Here is a 25,773-nt window from a genome sequence, read left to right as displayed (position 1 = left end):
ACCCAAATCAACCTCAACCATTTGATGAATACATAAAAATCACAAATGAGAGAGGGAGAGCAGTGATGGAGATCTAAGTGTAGGGGATTTCAAAGGGAGGGTTTAAAAATAATTCAAAGAACACCAAATCAATATGCTTCAATACCTTAGTTTCTACAAGTAAAACATTTGGGTTCTTCCTTTGATTGCATCGTTGAGAGAGAGAGAGAGAGAGAGAGATGAGATGTAGGTTAAAAGAGATTGTGTATGTGTTAGATGTAGAAAGAGAATGAAAAAGAAAGAGAAAAAATCAAACAATACTATTTAAGGGGGGAGAGAGAGAGAGAGAGAGATTTCAAATACTACAAGTCATCTGAAAAAAAAAGAGAGAATTAAATAAAACCATTTAAGAAGAAAAAGAGAATGATAGATTTTAAATATGAGTCGATGTCGATTGAGAAGAAAGAGAAACAGTAAAGTCATTTAAGAAGAAAGAGAATGAAATAGTATTTAAAAATAAAAAAAGATGGATGTCAGATTGAGAAGTAAAAAGATGAAGAGTGTGATCTCAATTTCCAAAGACACAATGGCACGTGTAATGAATATCCTGTATACATACACATAAATTGGATGGTTCGGGGTCCAATTATTGTTTTTTTTCCACATTCCAAGAGCCAACCAAAAATATAAAAATCGACACTTCCAACCCACTACCGACCATGCAACTTCACGAAACCGTCCATAGCATGTCGGGTCAGGTCGGATCAGTTTGGTAGGGTGCATTGGATAAGTCCCCTAGCTATAGGACAGGTGCATGGAGAGAAACGTGCCACATTGCCTAGTGTCGCGGCCTTGGTTTTTCCAAGCCAACCGTGCGGCCTTAGATGCTTATGCACGCCTTGCACCTAAGTAAGCCTTTTTCGGAAGAGAGCTAGGAGAAGTTTGCACACACAAGAGAGACTTAGAGAAACTTAGAGAGAGCTCCTGGAGAATGCTTTACTTGTATTGCTTGAATGCTTTGGATTACACTTGGTTACTTGGGTAAATGAGGCCCTCCCCCTTTTATAAGCTACAATGAACACTCTAGAACTACAAGGATGGAGAGTGTTCTAGACACTTCCTCCTACTACATCTAGTAGACTATTCTAGAATATACAACTATTATGTACAAGCTTCTAGACTTATGTACAATACTCTACAAAGCTCTAGAGAGTTCTAGAATTTTCCAACAATCTCCAGAACCTCCCAGGTCTTTCTTAGTGAGGGATAGCTTCAGAATTTGCAAGTCTATGACACTAGGCAGAAGGTAGTGGGTCTGGGAAATACCAACCATTTCGGCTCTTGAGTAACTGTTGGGTTACGACAAGAGTAAGTGTGTTCAAGGGTTGGATTGGTTTGGGTTTGCCATTGGCTCGTCACACAAACTGGTCCTTTAAAGTGGGAAGCACAAGCATCCGCCTTCGACCGAACACTAGGAAAAAAACTGGACCAAATGTGTCATTCGGATTGCAATCGTTTTCAGACGGGTCTATTGGGTGGTTCATTTTTTGTCTTCTTTTTTCTTGCAATCAACCACAACACTAAGGAAAAAAATCAATTGTAAAGGAAAGTAAGACCGAAGAGGGAAAGGGGGTAAGAGATGAGACTGCGAAGATTGGATAGTGGAGACTAGAGAGAGATTGAAGAGTGATAGACAGAATGAGGGTAAGGCAGATCAACGAAAAAGAGTGAATATTGTCTCTGCCTCCATCTTATCACAGCTTGCCACTACCTCCATCTTGCAACAGCAGCTTGGCCTACAGTTGTTTGGTATTAATGATGCAACAAGACGGAGAGAAGTGAAACCGTGAGATTGCATATTGTAAGAAGATTTTGAGAGACTAAAAGCGATGATCTTCATCTAGGAAGCACAGGTACGGGTATGGATACGAGTACAGGTACGATAAGGGTACACCGTTACGTCAAATTCTTTAAAAAGTAGGATACGGATATGGATATGGTTGGGGAACATCAAATTTTATTTTTTTATTATTTATAGTTAAACATTCAACATACAAATCAAAGTTTTAATATCAAAACTAAAAGAAGAACAACTTGTTTAAAAAGTTATATAATTCTTTCTTTTTCTTTTTCTTTTTTGATTGTCTAAAACATGATGCAAAAGAGAGCATAGCCATGACTCATGGGTAAAGAATGTTAAAAACAAATTACCTAATGATTTTCAAAGTTGAAAGAAGAATAATAAAGGCTGCAACAAATTTTGTAGCTGCAAAAAAAAAAAAAAATAACACACCATACCCAAAACATACCCAGCCCGTAGCCACGATATACCCAAACGTATCTGCCATACCCAGCATGTATTTAGCGTACCCAATACACGTGCAATCATACCGGTACACGCACCCGCACCCAGTAAGTACCCGATACTCGTACGGCACCATTTTTTGAGTACCCATGCTTCATAGATCTTCATTCATCAGATCATGGCTTCCAAAGGAGAGAACAAAAGACAAACACAGAAAAAAGTGACTCTGAGTGATATGATGGGAGAGAGAGAAGACTTAGATATGACTATAGGTAAAAGGGCAAAGGGTAGTACATAGGTCTAGTCTTTTTTTAGATAGGTCTAGTCTTTAGAGATAAGATAATATGATAAGGAAAGTGACTCAAGAACCAATACCAACGTAACACATGTAGATGCAATATGCTAAGTAAATACATTAGTTGGTTTGGGTGGCGGATTTCTGGACAGTAGACCCGACATCCAACCGGTTGATTGAAAAAATTAAGAACTTCACCCACCACAAACCGTAACTAATTTCAAAACCATCCGATGATGCTCTAGTCGGGTCATTCGGATTGAACGATTTGGATAATTTTTTGAACATTCTACACAATAGACTTTGGACTAGGCTAGTTCCTGATGGGATGAGAAAAAATGGTTTGTTTTATTCGAGCTAGGAATAGAAAGGAAAATGGGTTACACACTATCCCAACAATCAAGCCCTACTCATGGTTGAAGACATAAGAGTCGCATTTTGTCAAAATGATCCTCAGTGCCATCAAGCTTTGGTGTGTTTGCTTTCGGGGGCTTATTCTTTTTATCCTAATAGACCTTGTGAAAAGAGTCAGGCCTTATTCTTCTAGACAATCACCCCTCATTATATGGTCATTATTCAGCTCTATGGGGCATCTTTGGTGGTTGTGAAAAGGAGGTGGTCTTTGTTCTCAGAAGGGGAAGCTTTGATTGGCAAGAAATGTGTGCTCGAGAAGGAACAAAAGAGGGAGATGCTTCAAGACCTGAGTGGAGCAATACAATAGCTCTGAATAATACAAAGGGTGGGAGATGATTAGAGTTGATTGTTCAAAAGAGGGTTTGCAAGTCTCTCTTATGGACAACGAGTAGGCAAGTTCCATAGCATTGGGTGGAACAATGAAGTATAGGTACTTCGACAGACATGCTATTCCCGTATCGGGTACTAGTAATTTGTATTGTTGTTCTGCATACATATCAGGTACACAAAGCACATACCTAAATTTTTCTTCTTAATTTTTGTCATTCCCTAGAGGTACCTAGTATATACCAAAGTCATACTGAAGCCGGAATAATATTTTCTTTTATACAAAGGTGAATTCAGTTTCATTGGATTTTTTATGTATTGATTTTAAAATTAAGCTTTGGTTTGTCAGTTATTTAATATAATGACATTTAATTTTGCTTTATACCTTACTTTTGGTATTAAATGTAAATTGTACGTTGTATCTTAACCAACTTGTTAAAATTCACCTACTACACACCTACCACTACCACCTACTACACACTCACCTACTCTCCACCTACTCCTCACCTACTCCTCACCTACTACACGCTCACCCTCTTCTATATATAGGAATCATTGTAATATATCAAAATATAAAAAAACATACATCAATCAATAATACATCATTTCTTACATGGTATCAGAGCAAGGTTAAGACCTTAGTATTTCTCGCTTTACCGGTGGGCGGCAACCTCGCCTTGGCCGCCCGCCGGACCTCAACCTAGTCCGTTAGAATTTTCTACACATACCTTCCCATCATTGTCCAAATCTTCTCTCTCTCTCTCTCGGAGGCAACCCAAGTTTGTACTGGTACCCCGCTGCCCTGTTTGTGGGAGAGCTTGGAATTGGCCTCTTGTTCGCGGATCTTTTGCATTTGGAGCATCCTTTCCATGACGAGCTCGTACTCGCACTTCTCGTAGGAGTGACGCTCGATCTCGCACTTCCATGGGAGGTATAGCTCGGCTTGGCGGCACTTGTTGAGGGGTATCAGCAGGTGTGCGCACTGTTCTCTGTATGCTTTTGGGACCTTCGCTTCCACCATCTCCGCCTGCGTCGCTATCATCTTCTTCGACGTTCCTCCCATCTTCCATTAACCGAGTTTGATGCTTCTTTAGATGCTGAAAGCTCAAATCCGGGTAACCAGATCTTCGAAAAGCTCATTTCAGGAATGTATCTGGGAAAGGTTGTTAGAAGAGTTATACTGAAGATGGCCTAGTAAACAGCTTTGTTTGGAGATATAGTACCACCCAAACTCGCTATTTCTTACTCATTGAGGTACCCAAAGTAATTTTTAATCTTTGCCATTCCCACTATCATTGAAATCTTGCAGAACGGGACAGACGAGGCTAGGGAGAACTCTGCTGCGACACTCTTTAGTCTGTTAATGCTCGATGAGAACAAGGTGATGATCGGTTGCTTAAATGGGATTCCTCCTCTAGTGGATCTCTTGAGGACTGGGACAATCAGAGGTAAAAAGGACGCTGCTACTGCACTTTTTAACTTGTCACTCAACATGCTTAACAAGTCCAGAGCCATTAAGGCGGGTATCATACCACCATTACTTCATTTACTTGAAGATAAGAACTTGGGTATGGTGGATGAAGCACTCTCGATTTTGACCACCACTCTCAATTTCACTTTCCCTGCATCGTCTTTATTATCCATCACCTTCTGCAGTAAAGCATTGTGAGCACACTCAGTAAAGCATCGTCACGCACACTCATACGCAAGGCAGCCTTCTGTGCCCTGTGTGCGGCTCCAACTGGAAAGTTCCCTGTATTGACCACCACTCACCCAATCATCATCATCCTACCGACCCACTCATCATATAATAATCTTCCACCACCCCTCTTTTTATCTTTTATTTAAAAAAAAAAAAAAAAAAAAAAAAAAAAAAAAAACCTTCTATTCATTCCCTCTTTTTCTTATCACCCACTATCTCTTAAAATAATTTATCATTTTTTCCATCCAAAATCTCATCATAATATATTCTATCTATATTTTAATATGTAAACATATACATATATATACATTGAATTCAATTTCTTTTCTTTTCTATCTATACATATATTATTATTATTATTATTAAACCCAAAAAATAAAAAATAAAAAACCGAACACCATTGCCGTTTTGATTTCAACTTTCTTCTTATTATTTCTTTCTTTATTTTTCTTTCACATTATTTTTAATCTTTTTCAAATTCCATTCATACCATATAGCTTTGCACACCAAACCATATTTTATTTATCTCAGGGATCAACCCCAATCACAATTTTACACAAAAAAAAAAAAAAACAAACAAAAAAAAACACCAAACCAAAACACAACACCCACAGATTTGTTTTCTTTTCTGCAGACGGCCACCCACCGACCTCACTTCTTCGCCTATTCCGCCGGTCTTTTCTTCTTGCCTCCGTCCTGGGCAGCCCTTGCCGGTGTTGCCTCCGTGTTTCCCACTCCACTGGGCACGATCACTAATCCCTGCTCCTCCACTGCAGCATATGGCGGACCTCCAAATCGGAACATAACGGTGGCCTTCCGCTTCAGCTCCTTGTTTTCCGCCTTTAGCACACTTATCTCTGCTCGCGCATCCTTATACATGCGTTGGAGCAGAGCCAGTTGGGCGTTTAACTGCTGCACCTCATTTGTCCTACTCTGCAGCCGGTTCGACAAATTTGTAACCGCAGTCATGGTTTCCACACATGACTTCAATGTATACTGATTGGCCTCCACATCCGACTGCACTGCCATTCTTTGCTCCACAGACCGCATAGGAAAGTTCAACGGAGCAAACTCCGGGACGCTTGGTTGAGGTTCCAGTGCCACCGCACCAGTTATCTCTCTTGTTGACTCGTTGAGGTCGGGAAAGAGAGTGAGCAGACCGCGGGAAGACGAAGCCATTTTTTTGGGCAACAGAGTGTTACAGAGTATCTTTCTCAGCAAAACGAAGAATTTTTCAGAGGTTTCTCTCAGTTTTTCTGTCTCAGCTTCTGCCTCAGCCTCAGCCTCAGCCTCAGCCTCAGCCTCCGTCTTGGTTAAATAGCCGAGGCAGCCACGCGTATCGCGCGCCACTTGACGCCAGACGACACACGGGCGCGCCAGCCAAGGCACTCACGTGCCTCGCCATCATATCTAGCACGTCTTTTTATGGATTGGGCACGCCTTTTGATGGCACGCCTTTTGAAAGATTGGGCACACCTTTTGAGGGTGCGACTTTTTAAGGGTCCGACAAGACTCTGTAAACTGTCCCGACATTGATTCCGGTTAGCTCCTTCATGGGTCCGACAAGACTCTGTAAACTGTCCCGACATTGATTCCGGTTAGTTTCTACAAGGGTCCAGCAAGACTCCGTAAACTGTCACAACAACTATCACAACATTGTCTGCTACAACGGTCCGACATGACCCCATAAACTGTCTTCTACATCGGTCTGACACCGCCATCCAGTGTCCTCTACAACGTTATGACACCACCATCCAGTGTCTTCACCAATGGTCTGACACGACCATACAGTGTCACCTATCCTCTTTTATTTTTATGTATTTTCTTGTTTTGTAACTCTCTCCAAACACAAGTTGGTTAGTTCCTATCCCCCTTGAGATTGCGGGGGGCTGTTAAAATTCACCTACTACACACCTACCACTACCACCTACTACACACTCACCTACTCTCCACCTACTCCTCACCTACTCCTCACCTACTACACACTCACCCTCTTCTATATATAGGAATCATTGTAATATATCAAAATATAAAAAAACATACATCAATCAATAATACATCATTTCTTACACAACTAAACCATCTACCTGATTTTTGCACAACTCTAAATTAAAATTAAATCTTTTTTTACTAACGTACCTAGTTATACCCGTGATTTACTTTTTTAGATTTTACCAAATCAACGTACCCATACTCGTACCCGTACGCGTGCTTCATAGGGTGGAAGACATAAGGTAAGATACCTCAAGGTATAGTATCAAGGCTGGAGTCTCAAGTCTCTATTCCTTCGATCTTTTGCCCGGTGTAATGTAAGAGAACGAGGATGTTTTGGTAATTTTTTATTGGACTTCAATGGTTATTATGGGGGATTATTTTTGTCCAAGAAGCACGGGTGGAGTGTTCAAGGGGCTAAATTAGTTCTTGCAAACAAATGTAATACAACTCATGCAAATGTATTCTTCTTTAATTAGGAATGTTCTCTTCTTGTTTATTTTCATGCAACACATGTACTTGCATTTCCTTTTTTTTCTAATCTCAGGAAAATTGTATTCTTCTTTGATTATTTTCCACTCTTTTACTAACGATGAGTATTATGGAAGCCAGAAAAGTTGCTACAACAACATAAAACTTTAAGGATCATGTTGAAGGACAGGAAGAGTTGCTCGTCAACAATCTATCATGGTACTAGAGCATGTAATAGATCATGTCTTTGAACCTCAACACCTACCTGATAATTATAATACTTGCACCTCTTTGGCCTGCTTTTGGAGGAGAGTTTGGCCATATGTGAGGGGCTTGTTGAGGATATAATTTATAAATAGTGAAGTCACCACTTTCTCCAACAGTTTAAGCTCTTAGATGAGTTGAACATTTATCAAATCATTTTTGTTGAGTTTTAGTTAAAGGGTTGCACAAGCGAAATTTGTCATACTTCAAAAGCAGGGTAGGGTTTAGAATGTATATAATCTATATGATGAAGTATAATAAATAGACTAAGTGTTTGTTAAATAGCTTATTAGTTGTAGTATACAAATAGGTGATGTAATACTACCCATGTAACGATATGTAAGGAATAGGTGCTGCCAAGGTTCTGAAAAGCGGTTGCAGTCGCTGTAATAGTGGCGGTGGTACGGTTGCGGGGTGTAAAGGCCGTAACATAACGGTTGCGATAACCGGAACCGTGGATTTTTTTATTTTTCGCACAATTTGAAAAAAACTTACCGATACGCATATTTTTTTTTCCATAATCATATTTATTGGGTTTTAAAATAAATATTGATCAATTTTTGTAAATTTTTAAGTATGATCCAATATATTTCATATTTTTAAATCACTATAAACTGAGTTTTTTACATTTTTTTAATAATTAATGACTTTATATGTCATAAATCCATATTACGCTTGTGGCAAAAAAAAAATTTATTAGACTCAGACGTATAAAATTATTTTTTTTAATTATTATACTTGTGAAAGCATATGCAAATTTTAACTTGAATAGTTTTAAAAAATAAATTATACATGCTAATGTAATCATATAAAAATTTAAAAATAAATTATAAAGATTTTTTTTTTTTTTTTTTTTTGGATCACTTGAATATTCATTCTCTTTTTGATAACCTGTAAATAAAAATAAAATAAACTAATCAAAAAAAATTAACAAGTATAAAATATGTATTAATATATAATTATAGGTGTTATATTTTCTAGATATTTTACAAAAAAATAATCACTAACTATTATATATAAGATAAACAATGACAAAAAGTAAGAATAAATAAGAGTCTAAATATACATACATTTATTATTATTATTTTCAAACAATATATAGATTGACACAAATAAAATGGTTAAGTGATAACAACCGAATAGAATAGCATAGGTCTTATAACTTCAACATATCAATAACATTTTCTTCATCTTCCCTCTTCTCTCTCTATCTCTTACTCTTCCATCTTCCCTCCTCTCTCTATCCCTCTTCCCCCATTTTCAGCTTTTTTTTTTTTTTCCTTCTCTCTATCCCTCTTCCCCCATTTTCAGCTCCCTTTTTTTTTGTTTTTTTTACATAACGGTGCGTAACAAACTATTACGGCACCGTAATGACCGCTACAGCAGCCGCTACGGCCGACACACCTGTGAATCTTAATCACACAGCAAAAGCGAGGGTAACGCGTGGTGCCTACCACTGCAACCGTTATGTAACGCCACATTTTGAAACCTTGGGTGTAATGTAACGGTGTCTAACGGACCGTTACGGCCGTTACGGTACCGCTACGGCCGTTATGTAACATCGAAACGGCCATTACACATGAATTTCTATCACACCGCTATAGCGGCCGTAATGGATAGCGGTAACCACCACAACCGTTACATAACGGTTGTGGCCGCTTCTTAAAACCTTGTGTGTGACAGTTGCCAAAATGTATACATTTAGGCCCCTTAAAGTATACTTGTTAAGTCCTTTAATCATTGTTACTTGATAATTTTAATATGTTTGTGTATGTGCAGGTCACTCAAGTTTATGAGTAGAAATTGGACTTAATTTCATATTTGAAATCTAAGACCATGCTCAAACTCAGCTTTGGAGGCATAGAAGAATCTAAATAATTTTAACCAAGTAATAAAAGCCCAACCCATGAGGTTTGAAGAAAGAAAAGTTAAAATTGTTACAATCCCGCTATAGAAGTCACTCAGCACAGCCTTCAGTATTTTGAATGTATCTCTCTCGTCCGATATCAGATTTAAGTGATTCAAGCAGCATTAGAAAGATAACTCAAAGGGCTACGATTTTGTGCGAAATAGAAATTTTCAAATTTTGACTTTTAACAGGTCAAAACAGGCCAACAAGATGAGCCTAAAAAGCTGAGAATAATTACATCCGAATTTTCCTTTCATTTTTGGAAGTTCTAACCTCTTGGGTATTACTTAGAAGGCTCCTAATGTCTATAAATATAAAACCCTATTCATTATTAGGATTGGTCTTGATTTTAGAGAGAGAAGGGGGAGGCTACGAAGACATGTGCGGCTAAGGAGCTCTCCTCTTAGCGTTTGGATGAAACTCTAGTCAAGTAACAATGTTTTATATTTAGTTTGGGGTTTTTATTATTGATTCAACAATTGTATAAGATAAAGGCTTTTCTATATTATTACTTTGTTTTGAATCTTTCTATCTGGCACATGTTCTTAGTTTCTGTGATTCTAATTGCATACCTATACAACAGTTTTCATTGATTTGCTTTCATTCGGTTAAGATAGTCTATGCTAGGAGAGAAGATTCGTGCTAATACTAGATAGTCTATGTTAATCGTTAAACTACCAATTATCCTCTAGACGATACTATTGGGACTTGTAGTCACTAACGGATCATAGTTGAGTTGAATAATAAATCTGTAAACTGTTACAGTTCATTGATTACAAGGTTATGGTGGATTCAAAACCCCGAGTCACTTCTATTTGATTGATACTAGTTTAATTATATTTATTTGTTTAATTTAATTAAGCTCATACAAAATTCTTCTTTTCTTCTTTTGAATTGATTTAAGAATTAATCTGAAATTTAAACAACTTAGCTTTTTAGTACCTGTGGATTGAAACCCAAACTAAACCACCATTCTATTGAATTAAGGTCTTAGTAAGGATTTATTTTTGGTGTGCAAAACGACCTACCAATGTGTCCATAGCCTCTCGCTAAAAAACGCAGATAGACCCCCATTTCCAAACCCTTTCACCTCTAACCTGCATACTCATGCAAAAGAGTACTCATTCTGTTCGAATGAGACCAATGGTTGGCAAATGACATCTTCCAAAGCAAAGCTAAGAAGATTGATACAATGATAGGATGGACGATGTATCCACTAGGCAAAACCATGAGAACGATGTATCCACTACGCAAAACCTTGAGAATAGTTGATCACGAGCTGGAATTCGGCACTACACAAGTTCTTTCTTTCCTCCCTTGGCACAAATGTGAACTGAGCACACAAGAAGCAACCTACTCAACTCAAAACAACTTTGTAAAGAGGTATGAAAGAGTCCTGACGATAAACTTCAAATAATTTCTTTAAAGCTGTCAAATATTTCAATGGCGGCTTGCGATGTGACAAGTCATCCTTCAACTCATCTTTTTGATTATGAATTTTGATTTGGATTAGCATCAATGTCCCTTCCAATTGAGAACCTCATCTCAGTTTCTTCACCCAAAGTCGGAGCATGAGCTCTACCACGGCCATCTCGATGACCTCGATCCCGATTAGCCATAACCAAACAACCCAATATGACCCACAAACAGTCTAGATATGCCGATTACAGAGATCGCAGTTTCAGACCCAATTTCACAATTAAGGACAACTCAATTCAATATCCATTCACAGCAGTATGTAGCAGCAAATAATCAAAGATGCAATCCAAGAACAAGAATCAAGAATAAGATAGCCACATCGCGAATTGATTCAAGACAATTCTAATTGAGAAGAAAACTGAGTCAAACATACCAGAATTGAATTGAGTCATGTCGATCAACTTGAAAAACATAACTAGGTCAGATTTTGAATCACTTCTGAACTATGAGATTAAATCTGAGTTGATTTTTTTGGTAATCTGCAGTTGCAACTTCAAAAGAAGACGAGTTCACTACTCCTGACATCAACTTGTCGTAGAGGGTTGAATCGCAACTTGCAATTGATTGTCGAAGTCGACTCACAGCTTCAAACCCAAGATGTAGAATCAAAGAGGTACATGGAGTTCAAGGGAGTTGGTTCACGAAGAGTTGTGATACCTAATTCAGCGATAAACTGGAGTCGAAGGACCAAACCCAGATCAAATCTCATCTTGCAAGTCAGATCGCAGAGCCAAACTGAAATCGCAAGACCAGTCGAATTCGAAGTCTGTGAACTTGACTCAATAAGAGGATTCAAGAACTCCAACAAACGCGAACTCAATCAAAGAGCTAGGTGCAATCGCGATGAACAATAGCAACTTCGAGTTTGCAATGGGTCTTCAAATAGCGATGGGTCTTCAACTTCAACTTCAGAGACATTCTAGGTTTGAACTTCGAACCAGATGCAACCCAGAACAATTGAACCAAAAAAAATCCCTCGTTCGTCCAGTGAAGTCAACAAAGAAATCTGGTCAAATTGTAATTTCCACTTATACTTCAGAGAGAGATGGTTATTCCCTGGTTTCCTGACATATTCAAACAAATGAAGGGCTTCAAACTAAGATCTGAACTCGAATGAAGGCTTCAAGATCTTGCTGCGATGTTGAATCACCAGCACGAAAGGTCCAAAAGCAAGTCGCGACTACCAAATCTAAGGTCAACTCTTGATTGCAATGTCAAATCTATGGCTTCAAATCAAATCAATCACACTTGTGATGGCAACTTCTGGTGAAATGATCTAGGGTTTGCACCCAAGAATCAGGGTTTAGATCCAAAGTCAGGTATGTTGCTCCTTTCTAATTGACGAGCTCTATGTACAATTAGAAACAATGAAGTACAAGATCCTATGCTCTAATACCAAATAATGAAATCCAAATGCCAAATCAATATCAAATTGAGAGAGAGAAGACAAATGCCCCAATTAGGGGTAAAACCCCTAAGGGCTAGAGAGAGAAACTAAGCTCTACTCCAATCACAATATATATTCTTTATTCCAAAACTAAGTACAATGGGTAATACCTTAGTTGCACGAAGCGGAAGCGGAAGCGGAAGCGGGAGCGGGGAAGCGTGAGCTGATAGAAGTTTATTAGGTTGGGAGCGCATCCGGGAGCAGTAATATACATATATATATTTTTTTTTAATACACATTAGAAGTTTTTTTATAAATATTTTTTATAATACACATTAATTATTTTAGTTATTTATTATATTTTTTAAATAATGTTATTGTTAAATTATTTTTTTATTTTTAATTGATATATATATATATTATAAAAATATATATATAACTAATAAAGAATAATAACATATGTTTAAATAAATAATAAAAAATTGGATGATTTATTTTATAAATTTTATTAGATTTTTTTTATTATATATAATTTAATTAGATTTATTATATAACAAATTATATTATTTAATATATAACAAATTATATTATGTAATTATATTATTTATTATATTCATTAAATGTTAAAAACGGGAGGGGGACACAAATCGATGAAAGAGAGAGAGAGAGAGAAGAAGACGACGACGAAGAAGAAGAAGACGATGACGAGGAGATGCTGAAGAAGAGAAGACAGAAGAGGAGATTGAGAGAGATGAAGACAGAGAGTGAAGAGGAGATCGTGAGCAGATCGAAGGCGAAGTAACAGAGATCAAAGTCGTGTTCGAGAAACCCATGCCCTAAACCAGCGAATCCATGTAACAGATCGACGGCAAGACTAGGTTTCTCTCTCTCTCTCTCATTTACGATCCCATCTTTGACTGAATCGCGTTTCTCTCTCCACAGAAACGCGATTCTTACACGTTTCTTTCTAGGAAAACGCGGAATCGCGATTCTTACTCAGAATCGCCACCTGGTTGCACGATTCCGACAACAAAGGGTAATACATCACCTATTATATACTACAACTAAGAAGCTATTTAACAGACTTATCTATTTATTATACTACATCACTAAAAAATTAAAATACAGTACATTCCAGACCAAATGAAGCCAATCACTTTGGGTAAACAAGTCTTCATTATATAAACATAATGGTAGTAAGACATACAGGGTTGTGCATCTCTTCACTCAGCCCAAAACTGACAAGAATTGAATTGACCAACATTGAAAAGTGATGTAACAGGAAGGAACCAGCTCCAAGCTGACATCAAACGCAAGTCAATTCCATAAGATAACAAACACCAAAAAAAAGATCCTAACATCGCAATACTAAAGCAGAAAAGCACTTACCACCAATCCATATAAAGTGAGGTAGAAGACATTTTTCCTCCCAGTTGGTAATAATTTCATCCCCTAAACCAATTTCAGCAGCAGTCCAATGAGATATTTCATCAATAAATTCAGAAGCAACATATGAAACTAGGCAGTAAAATGTTTTATAAAATTCTAGCACTTGCAATCAAAATGATAGTAAACCCATGCTCCAACAGATGTAGCACTAGAAGAATGATAAAGAAGGAGAAAGAGAAAGAGAAGAGAAGTAAGAAGAGTATGAAGAGTATGAAGAGAGGAGAGAAAAGGGAAATAGTTCCAAAGCAAAATCAAATATATTCAATAATCAATATTCAAAACAAATCCAGAAATTCATTACACCAAATCAAACTAATAAGAAGAAGAATCAAATATATTCCCCATCACCAACAATTCAGCCAGCAATAAAAACTCAATTGAAGAATAATGAATCTAACACAAGTCATAATGCTAAGTTTTCGTCTTATAAGAAGGGTAACTAGGCCTTTATGTAGGAGGATTATTCAGCGTTGAATGAGTATTGAAAATTGAGAGTTGTATTTGAGTATTTTAGGGTTTATTTTTGTTTTCTGTGTGGTTTATTCTCTTTCTTCGGTATTACTATTCTTCTTTTCCAGTTGTTCTACATCACTTAGCCCCAAATAACTGGCGTCACGTACACGAATTTGTTTTCTCCTATCCACTCTATTCCAATCCATATTCTTGATTAAGTCTGAAGCAATCATGTAATTTGTCACCACCCCATCCTATGTCACTCTTTTTTTTTTTTTTCCTTTTTTTGTTTATAGTTCCCATCCTATGCCACTCTTGACCTTCCTCTTTTCTTTTTGGCACCATGGACCCAGTTCAGATCACTCTTTACAGGAACATTAATTGGTCGATGTTAAACAACTATTACTCATTGTATCTTCAAGAAGTGCCGCTATAAATTATGCAATACAGAAACAAGAAGACTTTTCCATCCTCTTCATCATTTAATTCTAAAGCTGGAGAAGGACAAAAATCTAAGCCCTATTTTTATTTCTCATCATTTCTTCTCCTTTGGAGAGGCCATGAAAATATAAAATCCACACAGGTTATAAGATTTTTGGTTGTTATGGATCATATCACCAATATTACTAGCGAATGCCTGTATTTTCTACAACCAGATTTTTGTCAAAAGTTGCGAAGGTTTCATGTTGAAAACATTTCAAGATTTCTGTACAATTAAACAGGCCAACAACTTTGATTTTTGTTATGTGATAGAAATTGAAACCTTACGAAGAATAAGTAGAGCACCATATGAGAATACAGAGTAAAATAAAAGGCAACAGATTTTTTTTTTCTTTGAAAAAAAGACTACTATACAATGCACATCAAATCCAAATACCTGAAAAAGAAGGATGATAATGACAAGAAAAACTCCAACAGCCATTGAACTGCTATAATAGAAGGGAACCCAACTGCTGACCACTGGTGCCAACAGCAATAAAACAAAACCAAAAGCAAGACAAAAGAGACGCCATCTTTGAAACTCTGCACAAACCACAAAAGCCAAAGACAAACATCAAAAGATGGAGGGAGGGAGACAGACAGATAAATTAAACCCAAGCACCAGGAGATAAATCCCTGACCTTTATCAACTGTTACCGTCACATAACCAGCAATTTTATCAACAAACTTCACATCAACATATCTATCCTCATAAGGTGACATTACAGAGCTCCAAAGCTCCTTGTGGACAGTTTTCCATTCATCGGTTTCACACTGACATAAACCACGTGAAGCATTCCTACAAAACACTTTCTATGTGAGATACTATTTTCAATCAACATAACTATCGCGTTGAAGTATCAGCTACGTTACACAAACTCTTTGAATTTTGATAGGTACCCGTGTCGACACGACACAACAGGGGTATGATACCGTTCACTCCAATACTAAAACTAGAATTTTCATCAGATTTTTTCACATCCCCGGTTGTCTGGGCGGACATCCGGGCAGATGTCCTGGAGGTCGTCCGGACATGAACAAAAAAGGCTGTCAAAGTTGCTCGTGGGTGGACATCTAGGAGGATGTCTGGCCCAACGATAACAATTTAAATTTGATGAAAGATAAAAGCCTCCACTTGATGAAAGTTTTGGTTCATCCCTCATTTGATATGAGTATGATGAAAGGGTTAAGAGGTTGAACAGTTGCCGTTTTTCATCAAATTTAAATTTGATGAAATATTAGATGCAGTGTTGGAGATAGTCTTACATGAGCTTCTCATGTGTGGGACTAATACTAATTAAGGTGCTGGAATTTAACTTATATCCATGGAAAATAAATTATTCATTTTTTTTAATAATGTTATATATAATTTTTATTCAATATTTTTTAACTACAAATGTGTAGCATCATCATCATAAAAATATGTAATCATTTTGAGCCATAAATTATTGTAACTTTATCAAAAAAATACATAATATTTTTTTGATACATCCATGTTTAGCCATATCCACGTACCCGTGTCTAATTTTGGGACGTCCTCGCATATCCCTCATTTAGAGGTTTGCCGAGTCCGACCCCTAGATACATACCCGCACTTGACACTTGTACCCGAATCCATGTGATGTAGAGTATTAGGGAGAGAAAGAGGGTGGGAGTTAAAGAGTCAAAATTCAAGGACATTTCACTTACTGGTGAAAACAAATCTGAATTTTGTTGTGCAGTCTCTCAGGAATTACTGCAGATGGGACCAATTTAACATGATATGCACTGGCATAACTCCCAAGTTCCAATCTTGAATGACCAGCAACTTGAACGCGTTCACACAATAAAACATCTTTGGAACCATGAGAAGATGATGTATAACCGGTGAGGGGAGATGGAGTGACATCAATAACTGGATTTTCCAAATCAATGCCTGTATCATTAACATTTAGAGATAATTAATTATAAAAAAAAAACATATTACCAACAAAAAAAGGGAACATTGGAAGTAAGTAGCAAAACTGAGATAGAAAAGAAATGACGTGTTCTAGGAATTCCATGATAGACATCAGGTAACACATCCCTTAAATTAGTATTTCCCGCACCACATTACTCGAATCGAATCAACCACAAATTCAGCCTTTGAAGTGACATATTCTGAAAATGTCATGTTCTAGTTGGACAAGCCCAACCACCCATATAAAAGCTAATTATGTTGTTGTTGACCTAATAGAGACCCTAATTCTATTAACAACTGTGAAATTTCCAAGTAACAAAACTTGGGAGATCTCATGTAAATGAAACTCCTTTACCTACAAATAGCACATTTAATATAACCATGAGGTTAAAACATTCATTTCATGAATCACGTCAATTATATATGAAAACCTATGAAGCACATGCACTCCATCTAGCCTAACGTATTAGTGTCCAACACGTCTAGGACACAGACAAGTTCGAACACACGGCAAACACATGTCAGACATGCCCTCTCTTGTATCCCACTTTTGTTCACTTCTTTTAGTTGCTGGACACACCTCCAACACTCTCTGAACACTTCTCGGACATGATGATGGCCAAAAATAAAATAAAAAAAATCATTGATTTTGTTCATGCTACCTGTAGGAACTCTAGATCTGTGATTCACAGAGAAAGAGATGAAGGAAGAAATCACACAAGAGACAATAACAGTATAGAAGAAGCATACTTACCTGGTTCAACTCTGTCTTCTTCGACAGAGGCATCCTGGGTTCAGAATTCATTTTTTATTTTTTTCCACTTAATGGGGTAGGCTCTCTTTTTGTTGGTCTATTGTACACTGTTATGGGCTTTGTGGGTGTTTTATTCTAAATTGCCACAGACCCAATTCATTGTGCATGGTTTTCTACTTGGACTACATCAAGCCGGTTTAAAAATCAAGCCCATCATGTCAAAGCATGATGAGGAAAAAACTATATTGCAAACCAATCCAAAAAAATAAATAAACAAATAGTGGGTGTTTGGGAAGTTGCTATTTTAGTAGGCTATTTTAGGAAACTAAAATTTTTGTGTTTGGGAAGATGATTGGATTTTTTTGTAATTGGATGTGATGTTTGTGAGAGAAAAAGTGAAATGTTTATGGGTTTGATATGACATTTTGTCTTATTAGCTATTTTAGCCTATTTTGTCTTTTTGTGAATTTTAGCCTAAAAGAGGCTAAAATTTTTCTTGCCAAACACCCCCATAGTTTATTATAAATAAATCATATCCAATAAAAAAATTAAAAAAAAAAATAGAACACAATATTGATTTAGTATTTTCTAAATTCATGAATATTGTAATATATATGACATAAATATATAAAAACATTATTTTTTTCATGTATCCCCCAACATGCCGTGTCCTGAAATTTTGAAAAATTGTCGTGTCGGCGTATCCGTGTCATATCCGTGTCTATGTCCCTGCTTCTTAGATGAAAACATTTCAAATAATAAAGTATGAACATAACATTAATTCCAATAAATAAATAATCAAATACCTAAATCTAATTAGCTTAAAAACATATACCCTATGAAGCACCAATACTCCAAAATATGTGTTGTAGCGGTGTCGGAGGGAGGAACACAGAGGGGACTCGTGTGTCCCTTTATTTAATTACTTCTTTTTCAAGGAACACCCCAACTAGTTTTTTATCCCCTTTTCTTAGTTCTTTTTATGCATGTTGGATGTTGAATGACTACTACTTTTTTCTTAAATTTAAATAATTAATAGATGTCAATGGTGTGGTGAGGTTTCTTTGCAGTCTTGTTTTCCATTAATTTTTCATATTGCCATTGATTAGGAGGCTGTGGTGGCGTCTTATCTAGATGGAGTTGGAAATGCGGTGGTTTGGGATATTATATTGGGCCAGCAGGTTCAAGATTGGGAGGTTGGACAATTGGTGGATTTATTGAGTTTATTGTACGGGGTGCGGGTCTAGGGGGTGAGGGAGGACGTCTTGGTGTGGGGGGTTCAGGTGCAAAAAGGTGTTTTCTCAATTTTGTCGTTCTACTGGGCTTTGTCTAGTGGTGTGGAAGGGGAGTTTCCTTGGCATCGTGTTTGGGTTACAGGTATTCATCTAAGGTGGCGTTTTTTGCATGAACGACAGCTTTTGATCAGATTCTAACTATTGATAATTTGGTTCACCATCGTTGTTTTCTAGTAAACTGGTGTTGTATATGTTATGGTAATGCAAAGTCTCTGAATCACTTGCTTATCCATTGTCCTGTGGCTTATCGTTTGTGGGTGCTTATCTTTTCTACTTTTGGAATTGCTTAGGTTTAGCAAAGGGAGGTGATGGCGGTCCTCTGGAGTTGGGGAGGGGGTCAGATTGGGAGGCAGCGGAAGGCTTGGGCCATGGCCCCATTGTGCTTAATGTGGCTGGTTTGATTGGAACGGAATCGCCGTATTTTTCAGGGGGTGGCTCGGTCTGTCTCGTGGTTAGAGAATAGGTTTTTGGTAGTTTTGTGTAGTTGGGTTACAGTGAGGGTAGACCTGGATTTGTTTATTTTTTTGATTTCTTGAATGATTTGATTGGTTATGCGGTCTTTCCCCTTTTCAAGGCACTTTTTGTATTTTTTCCATCATCTTGATGCTATGAGCAATAAACTTTATTTATCACCAAAAAAAAAGGGTGATATTTTTTATTATTTTGCATTAGTATTACTATTAGTTTTTGTTAATTTTAATTGTTTGTGGATGTAATATTAATCTACATATATATATAATTAATTTTTATTGTCATGTCCCCGCCGTGTCTGTGTCTTCATTTTTTTGAAATCACTATGTCTCGTTTCCATGTCCTTGCATCTTAGCATATACCCTAGCATTGACTTGTCTACTAATAAATGTTTTGTTTATAGACATTTCTTTTTGATGAATTCTCATTCCTTTTCCTTCTTTTTCTTCTTGTCTTTCTTCTCCTCGCTCTCTTCTTCTACTGAATGGCTACACACTACCTTTCATCCTTGGCCCTCCTCCTTTCTCTATCCCTACCATGTGGCGCACATAGCCACATGTATATTGTATTTTTCGATTTTATCTTATCTATCGAAAGTCCAGTTCAACATCACAAACTTGTTTGTTTTCGTCTATGAAGCATGGACACGGACACAGGACACGACACGAACATACACACGCAAATTTTTAAAAATAGAGGACATGACACGTTGGGGACACGTTCAATATATATAATTGAATTTTATTTATTATGTCATAAAATTATAAAATATATATATATATATATATATATTGAAAGGTAATAAAAAATACAAAATGACATTATTAAAATTACAAAATAAAAAATTGGTTCCTATAATAAAATTAATAAACACATCATTAAAATTAATAATTTCAGCAATATCAACTATAATTTTTTTTCTTCAAATAAAACTAATTTGTTCTATCAAATAAAATTATAAAACTAATCAGCCAACAAAATAATAATAACAATAATAATAATAATAAGAGAGAAGCATTCAAGGAAAAAAAAGAAAAAAAAAACAGAAAAAGAGAGAGAGAGAGAGAGAGAAGCCTTACATTCAGCAAAAAAGAATAAAAGAAAGAAAGAGAAAGAGAGAGAGAAGAAAAACAGAGAGCGACATAGAGATAGATCGAAAAACTCGAAGAAGATCAAACAAGAAGAAGAGAAAAAGAAGATCGAACGAACAAGAAGAAGAAGAGAATTGAAGTACTTACCTTCGATATGGCAGCGAGTAGCGAGTAGCGAGCAACGAGCAGTGAACAACCCTTTCTCGTCTCTTCTCTTCAATCAGTTCGATTGTAGGGTTCCAAATTGGGTTAATTGTTTTAATTTTTTTTTTACAATTTAACCCCACTTCAAGTTTCAGAAATTATGTTTTGCACCCCGCATTGTTCGAAACGTGTCTGAACGTGTCCGGAACATGTCTGGCTGCAAAAATTTCAAAAAAAAAGGGGCACTCTCAAGAGAGAGTCAGACATGTGTCCACAGAGTGTCCGACATGTGTCCAACACTGATACGCAAGCCTTGGAGAGGTATCCATGCTTCATAGGTTTTCATACCATAGAAATAGAACTGTGACTTAGACCTATACCAAGGTTTCAGACATAAAGGAAATAGCATCTTTATCTAAATTCCGTTTATTAACCAATTTTTGGATATTTTGTTTAAGATAATTGAACATTGGGCACATTTTTATTTGTTGATGACCTGTGCCCAAGCCAACTTACGCACACCTCAACTAATCCCCGAGACCCACGCAAAACACCCCCTCCACGTGGATAGGGCAAATCTCGAGCAGAACCTGCGGGCGTAGCCCCAAGGAGTTGATAGCACTTAGTAGAAGTTGAACTTAAGATCTGGAAGGGAGCACACCCCCAAGTCGCACCCACCTATGTTACACGGACTCTTCAAAATAAATCAAATATCCTTGTCGGACACCCAACACTCAGACAAGGGTATGGGATATGTGTCGGATACTTTTCAATGGACACTTCTTATATAATTGTATATAACACTATTACTATATGTACATATTTTTGTATAATTGCTAGGAATGTCTTTTTGACACTGTAAGTTACATATAGCACTATTTTATCACATATACTTGATTAAGAATATAAAAATATGATATTTTTTTGCCGAGTCAACATACCCTTAAATTTATGGTTTGACAAGTCCAACCTCTAGATACATACCCGCACCCGACACCCATACCCGAATCCATGTAACATAGGCACCCAATAGGCAACCCTTGGCGTTAACATTACGTACATTTACCATGTATTTCTCGATTCCATTCCTTTAGAATTCACGTGAGGTAAATACAAAGAACCCTAGAAAGAAGAAGATTAGAGACTTCTGCGTACTCAACTTACCATAGAGAAAAAGTTGGTAACTTAAGAATATATATCCTAGCATTGACTTATCTACTAATAAACAGATTGTTTCTAAACATTTTATTTTTATGAATCTCTTTTACTTTTCCTTCCTTTTCTTCTTGTGGTTCTTCCCCTCACATTTCTTCTTCTATTGAATGGTTATCTCTTCCTCCTTAAAGATCCTACAGACTCCCTTTCATCCTTGATCCTCCTCCTTCTGTCTCTATCCCTGCCATGTGGCCCCTATAGCGCTGTATTGTATTTAGGGTTAAATTCATTTTACCTCCTTGTGGTTTGAGGCCAGAGCACTTGACCCCCTTATCGTTCAAATATAGCCAGAAAGCCTCTATATGGTTTTGAATTAAAATGCAACCGTTAACACTGTTAACTATAAATGTAAAATGACTATAAACCCTCAAACCCTATATTTTTTTGTCATTTTCTCTCTCTCCACTCTAATACACATAATTTATAATGTCTAACATTAATTTAATTAAATCACAATCAATTATAAATTCTTGATTATTTATTGTAATTCTTAACTTGTTATTCAAATTTTAATTTAATTATATTTTATAGCATAATTAATCCTAAATATTTAATTATTTATTATAATTCCCAACATGTTAATCTAATTTTAATTTAATTATATTTTAGTTCAATTCTTAATTATTATTTATCTTATATTTTTTTTAATTATATTTTAAATCAATTCTTCATTATATTTTATATTTTAGATTAATTCTTAATAATATTTTAATTTATTTAATTTAATTAACATATTAATCTAATTTTAAATTTGGAGAAAATTGAGGTAAATTTGTTTTTTTGTTGTCTTAATTTCACTTTAATTTTTCAAAAAACCAAACTCACTCTAAAAAATGGTGTGTAATGCACCTTCTGTTAGTTTGGATTGGAAAACTGTCGGTAGCACTTTAGGCCAAAACCACATGAGGTTTTCTCACCGTATTTTAATCATAGGGAGATCTCCAAGCCCCAATCACATGGGGTAAAACGAATTTAACTCTTGTATTTATCTATATATGTACATATATATATGTATTACCTGCTTATTTAATTAATTATTTATCTAATTAGTTGTGGGTGATAATTGTGATTCTTGCCCAATTCCTTAAAGACTCTAATGTGTGACCCTAACCTAGCAGTTATATAGCCTACAATATCATTCATCAAGTCAGGCATTATAGTCTTACATTGGTTAGAAGACGCTTATCTCCAGAGTAAGTATGTATGAGAAAAACCAAGTACAATTATTGAGAGGAATTAAAGAAGGATCTTTATTCAAAAATCAATAATAATTATATATAGAACCCATATTGCAAATGCACTCACAAATTACAAATTGAGCTATTAGCATACCCAAAAAAATAAAATAAAATATGAATCTCCTATATTCTACAGCTTGAAGATCGCGATTGATTATATCTCTACACCAGATCAATTAAACAAAAACCGCACAACATAACCCTAAAATCTCTACAAATCAATTCAAAAAAAAAAACACAGACAAACACGGAGATGGGGTTTGAGTAGAGAAAGAGATGTGAAGTAAAAAGTACCTTTGAATGTAGGATCATCGCTTGAGCATGAAAGGATAGAGAGCAAGAATGAGAGAGAGAAAACAAGAAGAGGAGGAGCTACAGAGGAGCTCATCGCTCCAAGGAGAAGAAGGAACGCGCCACGCGCGCTTTGGGTTTGGGTGGGCCTTTTTGATGATTTTGGTTTTTAATTTTTTGGGATTTTTTACGGAACAGAGATGAATCGAAATTGGGTTTTTAGGAAAGTCTCTCTCTCTCTGTCTCAGCCCTAAGAGGATCCGATTGCTGAAATTTTAGCCTTTACACTTGTTATGTTGCGCTGAGGCAAACAATAACGGTTGTGTTTTAATTTGAGATTATTATGATTTATTTTTATAATTTAAATTATTTATTTCATAAGATTGGTCGAGTATTTTAAATATGTTAAAAAATAATATTAATTGGATATCAGTAATTATTTAATCAGATTATATTTATCATTAAAAAAATATTCTATTTTTCTTTTGAAATGGTATCAAAAATATGAATTTGATCACATAATAATCACTATCCGATCAATATAATTTTTGATATGTACAAAGTAGTCAATGAATTCTACAAAATAAATTGTTCGAATCCTAAAAATAAATCTACAATAAGCCTCAAATTGAGCCACGACAGCCACTGTTGTGTCAAGAGCACAGTAGCAACTCCATGCCCCATTTTAGAGGCGATAATGCTACGCACGAAGAGGACCAAATACAGAATCAAACACAAAAATTGTTCATCCGGATGACGGGGTGGTCGACCGGATGAGAAGATGATAGTCGCGGTCTACAAGATAATAACCACGGTTGACAAGATGATAGTCATTGTCGACAAGAAGACAATTGCGGTTGACAAGATAGAATAATGCTTGGGACCTCCTTTTGGGGGTCACCCCCTCACCCCCCTTTGCCACGTGGCGGGTGGTGATTGGAGGAGCAGGAAAAAAAAGAAAAAGAAAAAGAAAATATAACCAATGAGAGAGAGAGGGGGTCAAAGGGGGTGGGGGAAAAGGGGGGACGAATCATTATTGGACAAGATAATAGTCATGGCCAACAAGACAACAGTCGCAGTTGACAAAATGATAAACTCTGGTCACGATCGACAAGATGACAACTGCGGTTGACAAGATGATAGCCGCGGTCGATAGACTCTGGCCGATTGACCACCCAATAGTCTACCCGGATGAACAATTTATATGTTGGGTTCTGTGTTTGGTCCTCTGTACATAGCATTACTAATTCTGGGAGTGTTTGGGGAAATAGGTTAAAAGCTAAAATAATAAATAAAGACAAAATATACTAAAATAGTCAATAAGACAAAATGTTACATTCAAACCATAATCATTTCATTTTTTTTCTCATAACCATCAAATCAACTATAAAAAAATAATTAAAAAAAAAATAGAACAATCAACTTCTCAAACACAACTTTTTAGTCAAGTTAAAATAATTGAAAAACCAACTAAAACAACTAACTTCCCAAACGAGGTCTTTGTAAAATAATAATCAATATATCTGGTTGATTTTTTTTTTTTTTTTTTTTTTAAAAAAGGCTTTATTGAACAAAATTATAAAAATTAATAAAAATCTATAACAAAATACATCTTAAATTTTTTATTTTGTCGATTTAAGTTCTAATTTTTTATTTATCCTCAATTTAAACTATTTGTCTACTTTCGTTACGATGGAAAAAAAATATTATATTTTAGTCATTAAACTCAAAAAATATATTTTAGACATTTTATGTACACTTACGTTTAATTTAATAGCTAAAATACTATTTTTTCAGAGAAAATTGGTGAAAAATTTAATTTGGAGAGTGTTTAAGGCATTAGATCTAGTGCATTTTTTTTTGTTGTCGAGAGACCACTATTTGTGAAATAATTTGGAGAGAAATCCTTTTTATTGTTTTGAATGACATTTTGTTTCCAATTTTATCCCTTAATTTATCTGTTGACTTTTTTTTATCTATTGACTTTTTTTTTTACTATTTGTTTAAATTTATATCTATCTATTTAAATTATTTTTTATCTGTTCAAATTTTTTCCCTTATTTGTTCAATTTTTTCCGTACCTGTTCAATTTTTTTGATTATCTATTCAATTTTTTTTTCCTTTTTATTCAATTTTTACACCTCTCTTTTCTCTTTTTCTCTATCTATTGAAATTCTTATTTTTAACTTATCTGTTCATTCTCATTTTGAATAGATCAATCCACTATTCAAAAAAATTATCTATTTAATTTTTTTCTATCTGTTAAAAATATATGTTCATGAATCCACTATCTATTGGAATCTTTTTCTCTCTTCTCTTGTCTGTTGCAATATGTTTCATCATCATCGTCATCAACAACAACAAAAACAATCAACTATCAACAATAGAAAATAAAGAAGAAGAAAAAAAATAACATATCATTATTATCT

At 35.8% G+C, this 25,773-nt stretch overlaps 1 protein-coding gene across 3 annotated transcripts in view; it reads right to left on the bottom strand.

Annotated features, from left to right (window-relative positions):
* LOC114269589 (uncharacterized) overlaps positions 1–23,612 on the bottom strand; it is a 43,842-nt gene extending 20,230 nt beyond the window's left edge. The window contains exons 1-6 of one of the 3 annotated variants that reach the window (XM_082898909.1): positions 23,348–23,612; positions 16,596–16,821; positions 15,548–15,705; positions 15,304–15,449; positions 13,914–13,976; positions 13,732–13,824 (exon numbers count right to left, since the gene is read on the bottom strand). In XM_082898909.1, coding sequence (XP_082755035.1) covers positions 13,732–13,824; positions 13,914–13,976; positions 15,304–15,449; positions 15,548–15,705; positions 16,596–16,821; positions 23,348–23,441 — 780 coding nt within the window. In that variant the 5' untranslated portion in view covers positions 23,442–23,612. The remainder of the gene's footprint in view (positions 1–13,731; positions 13,825–13,913; positions 13,977–15,303; positions 15,450–15,547; positions 15,706–16,595; positions 16,822–23,347) is intronic. The other 2 variants (XM_082898907.1, XM_082898908.1) reach the window with 2 other exon arrangements.
* Positions 23,613–25,773: the final 2,161 nt, after the last annotated feature.

This window comes from Camellia sinensis, chromosome 12 (assembly GCF_055761805.1).
Source record: "Camellia sinensis isolate YWXY chromosome 12, ASM5576180v1, whole genome shotgun sequence".
Taxonomy (NCBI): domain Eukaryota; kingdom Viridiplantae; phylum Streptophyta; class Magnoliopsida; order Ericales; family Theaceae; genus Camellia; species Camellia sinensis.
This window is presented reverse-complemented; position numbering and strand designations above follow the sequence as displayed.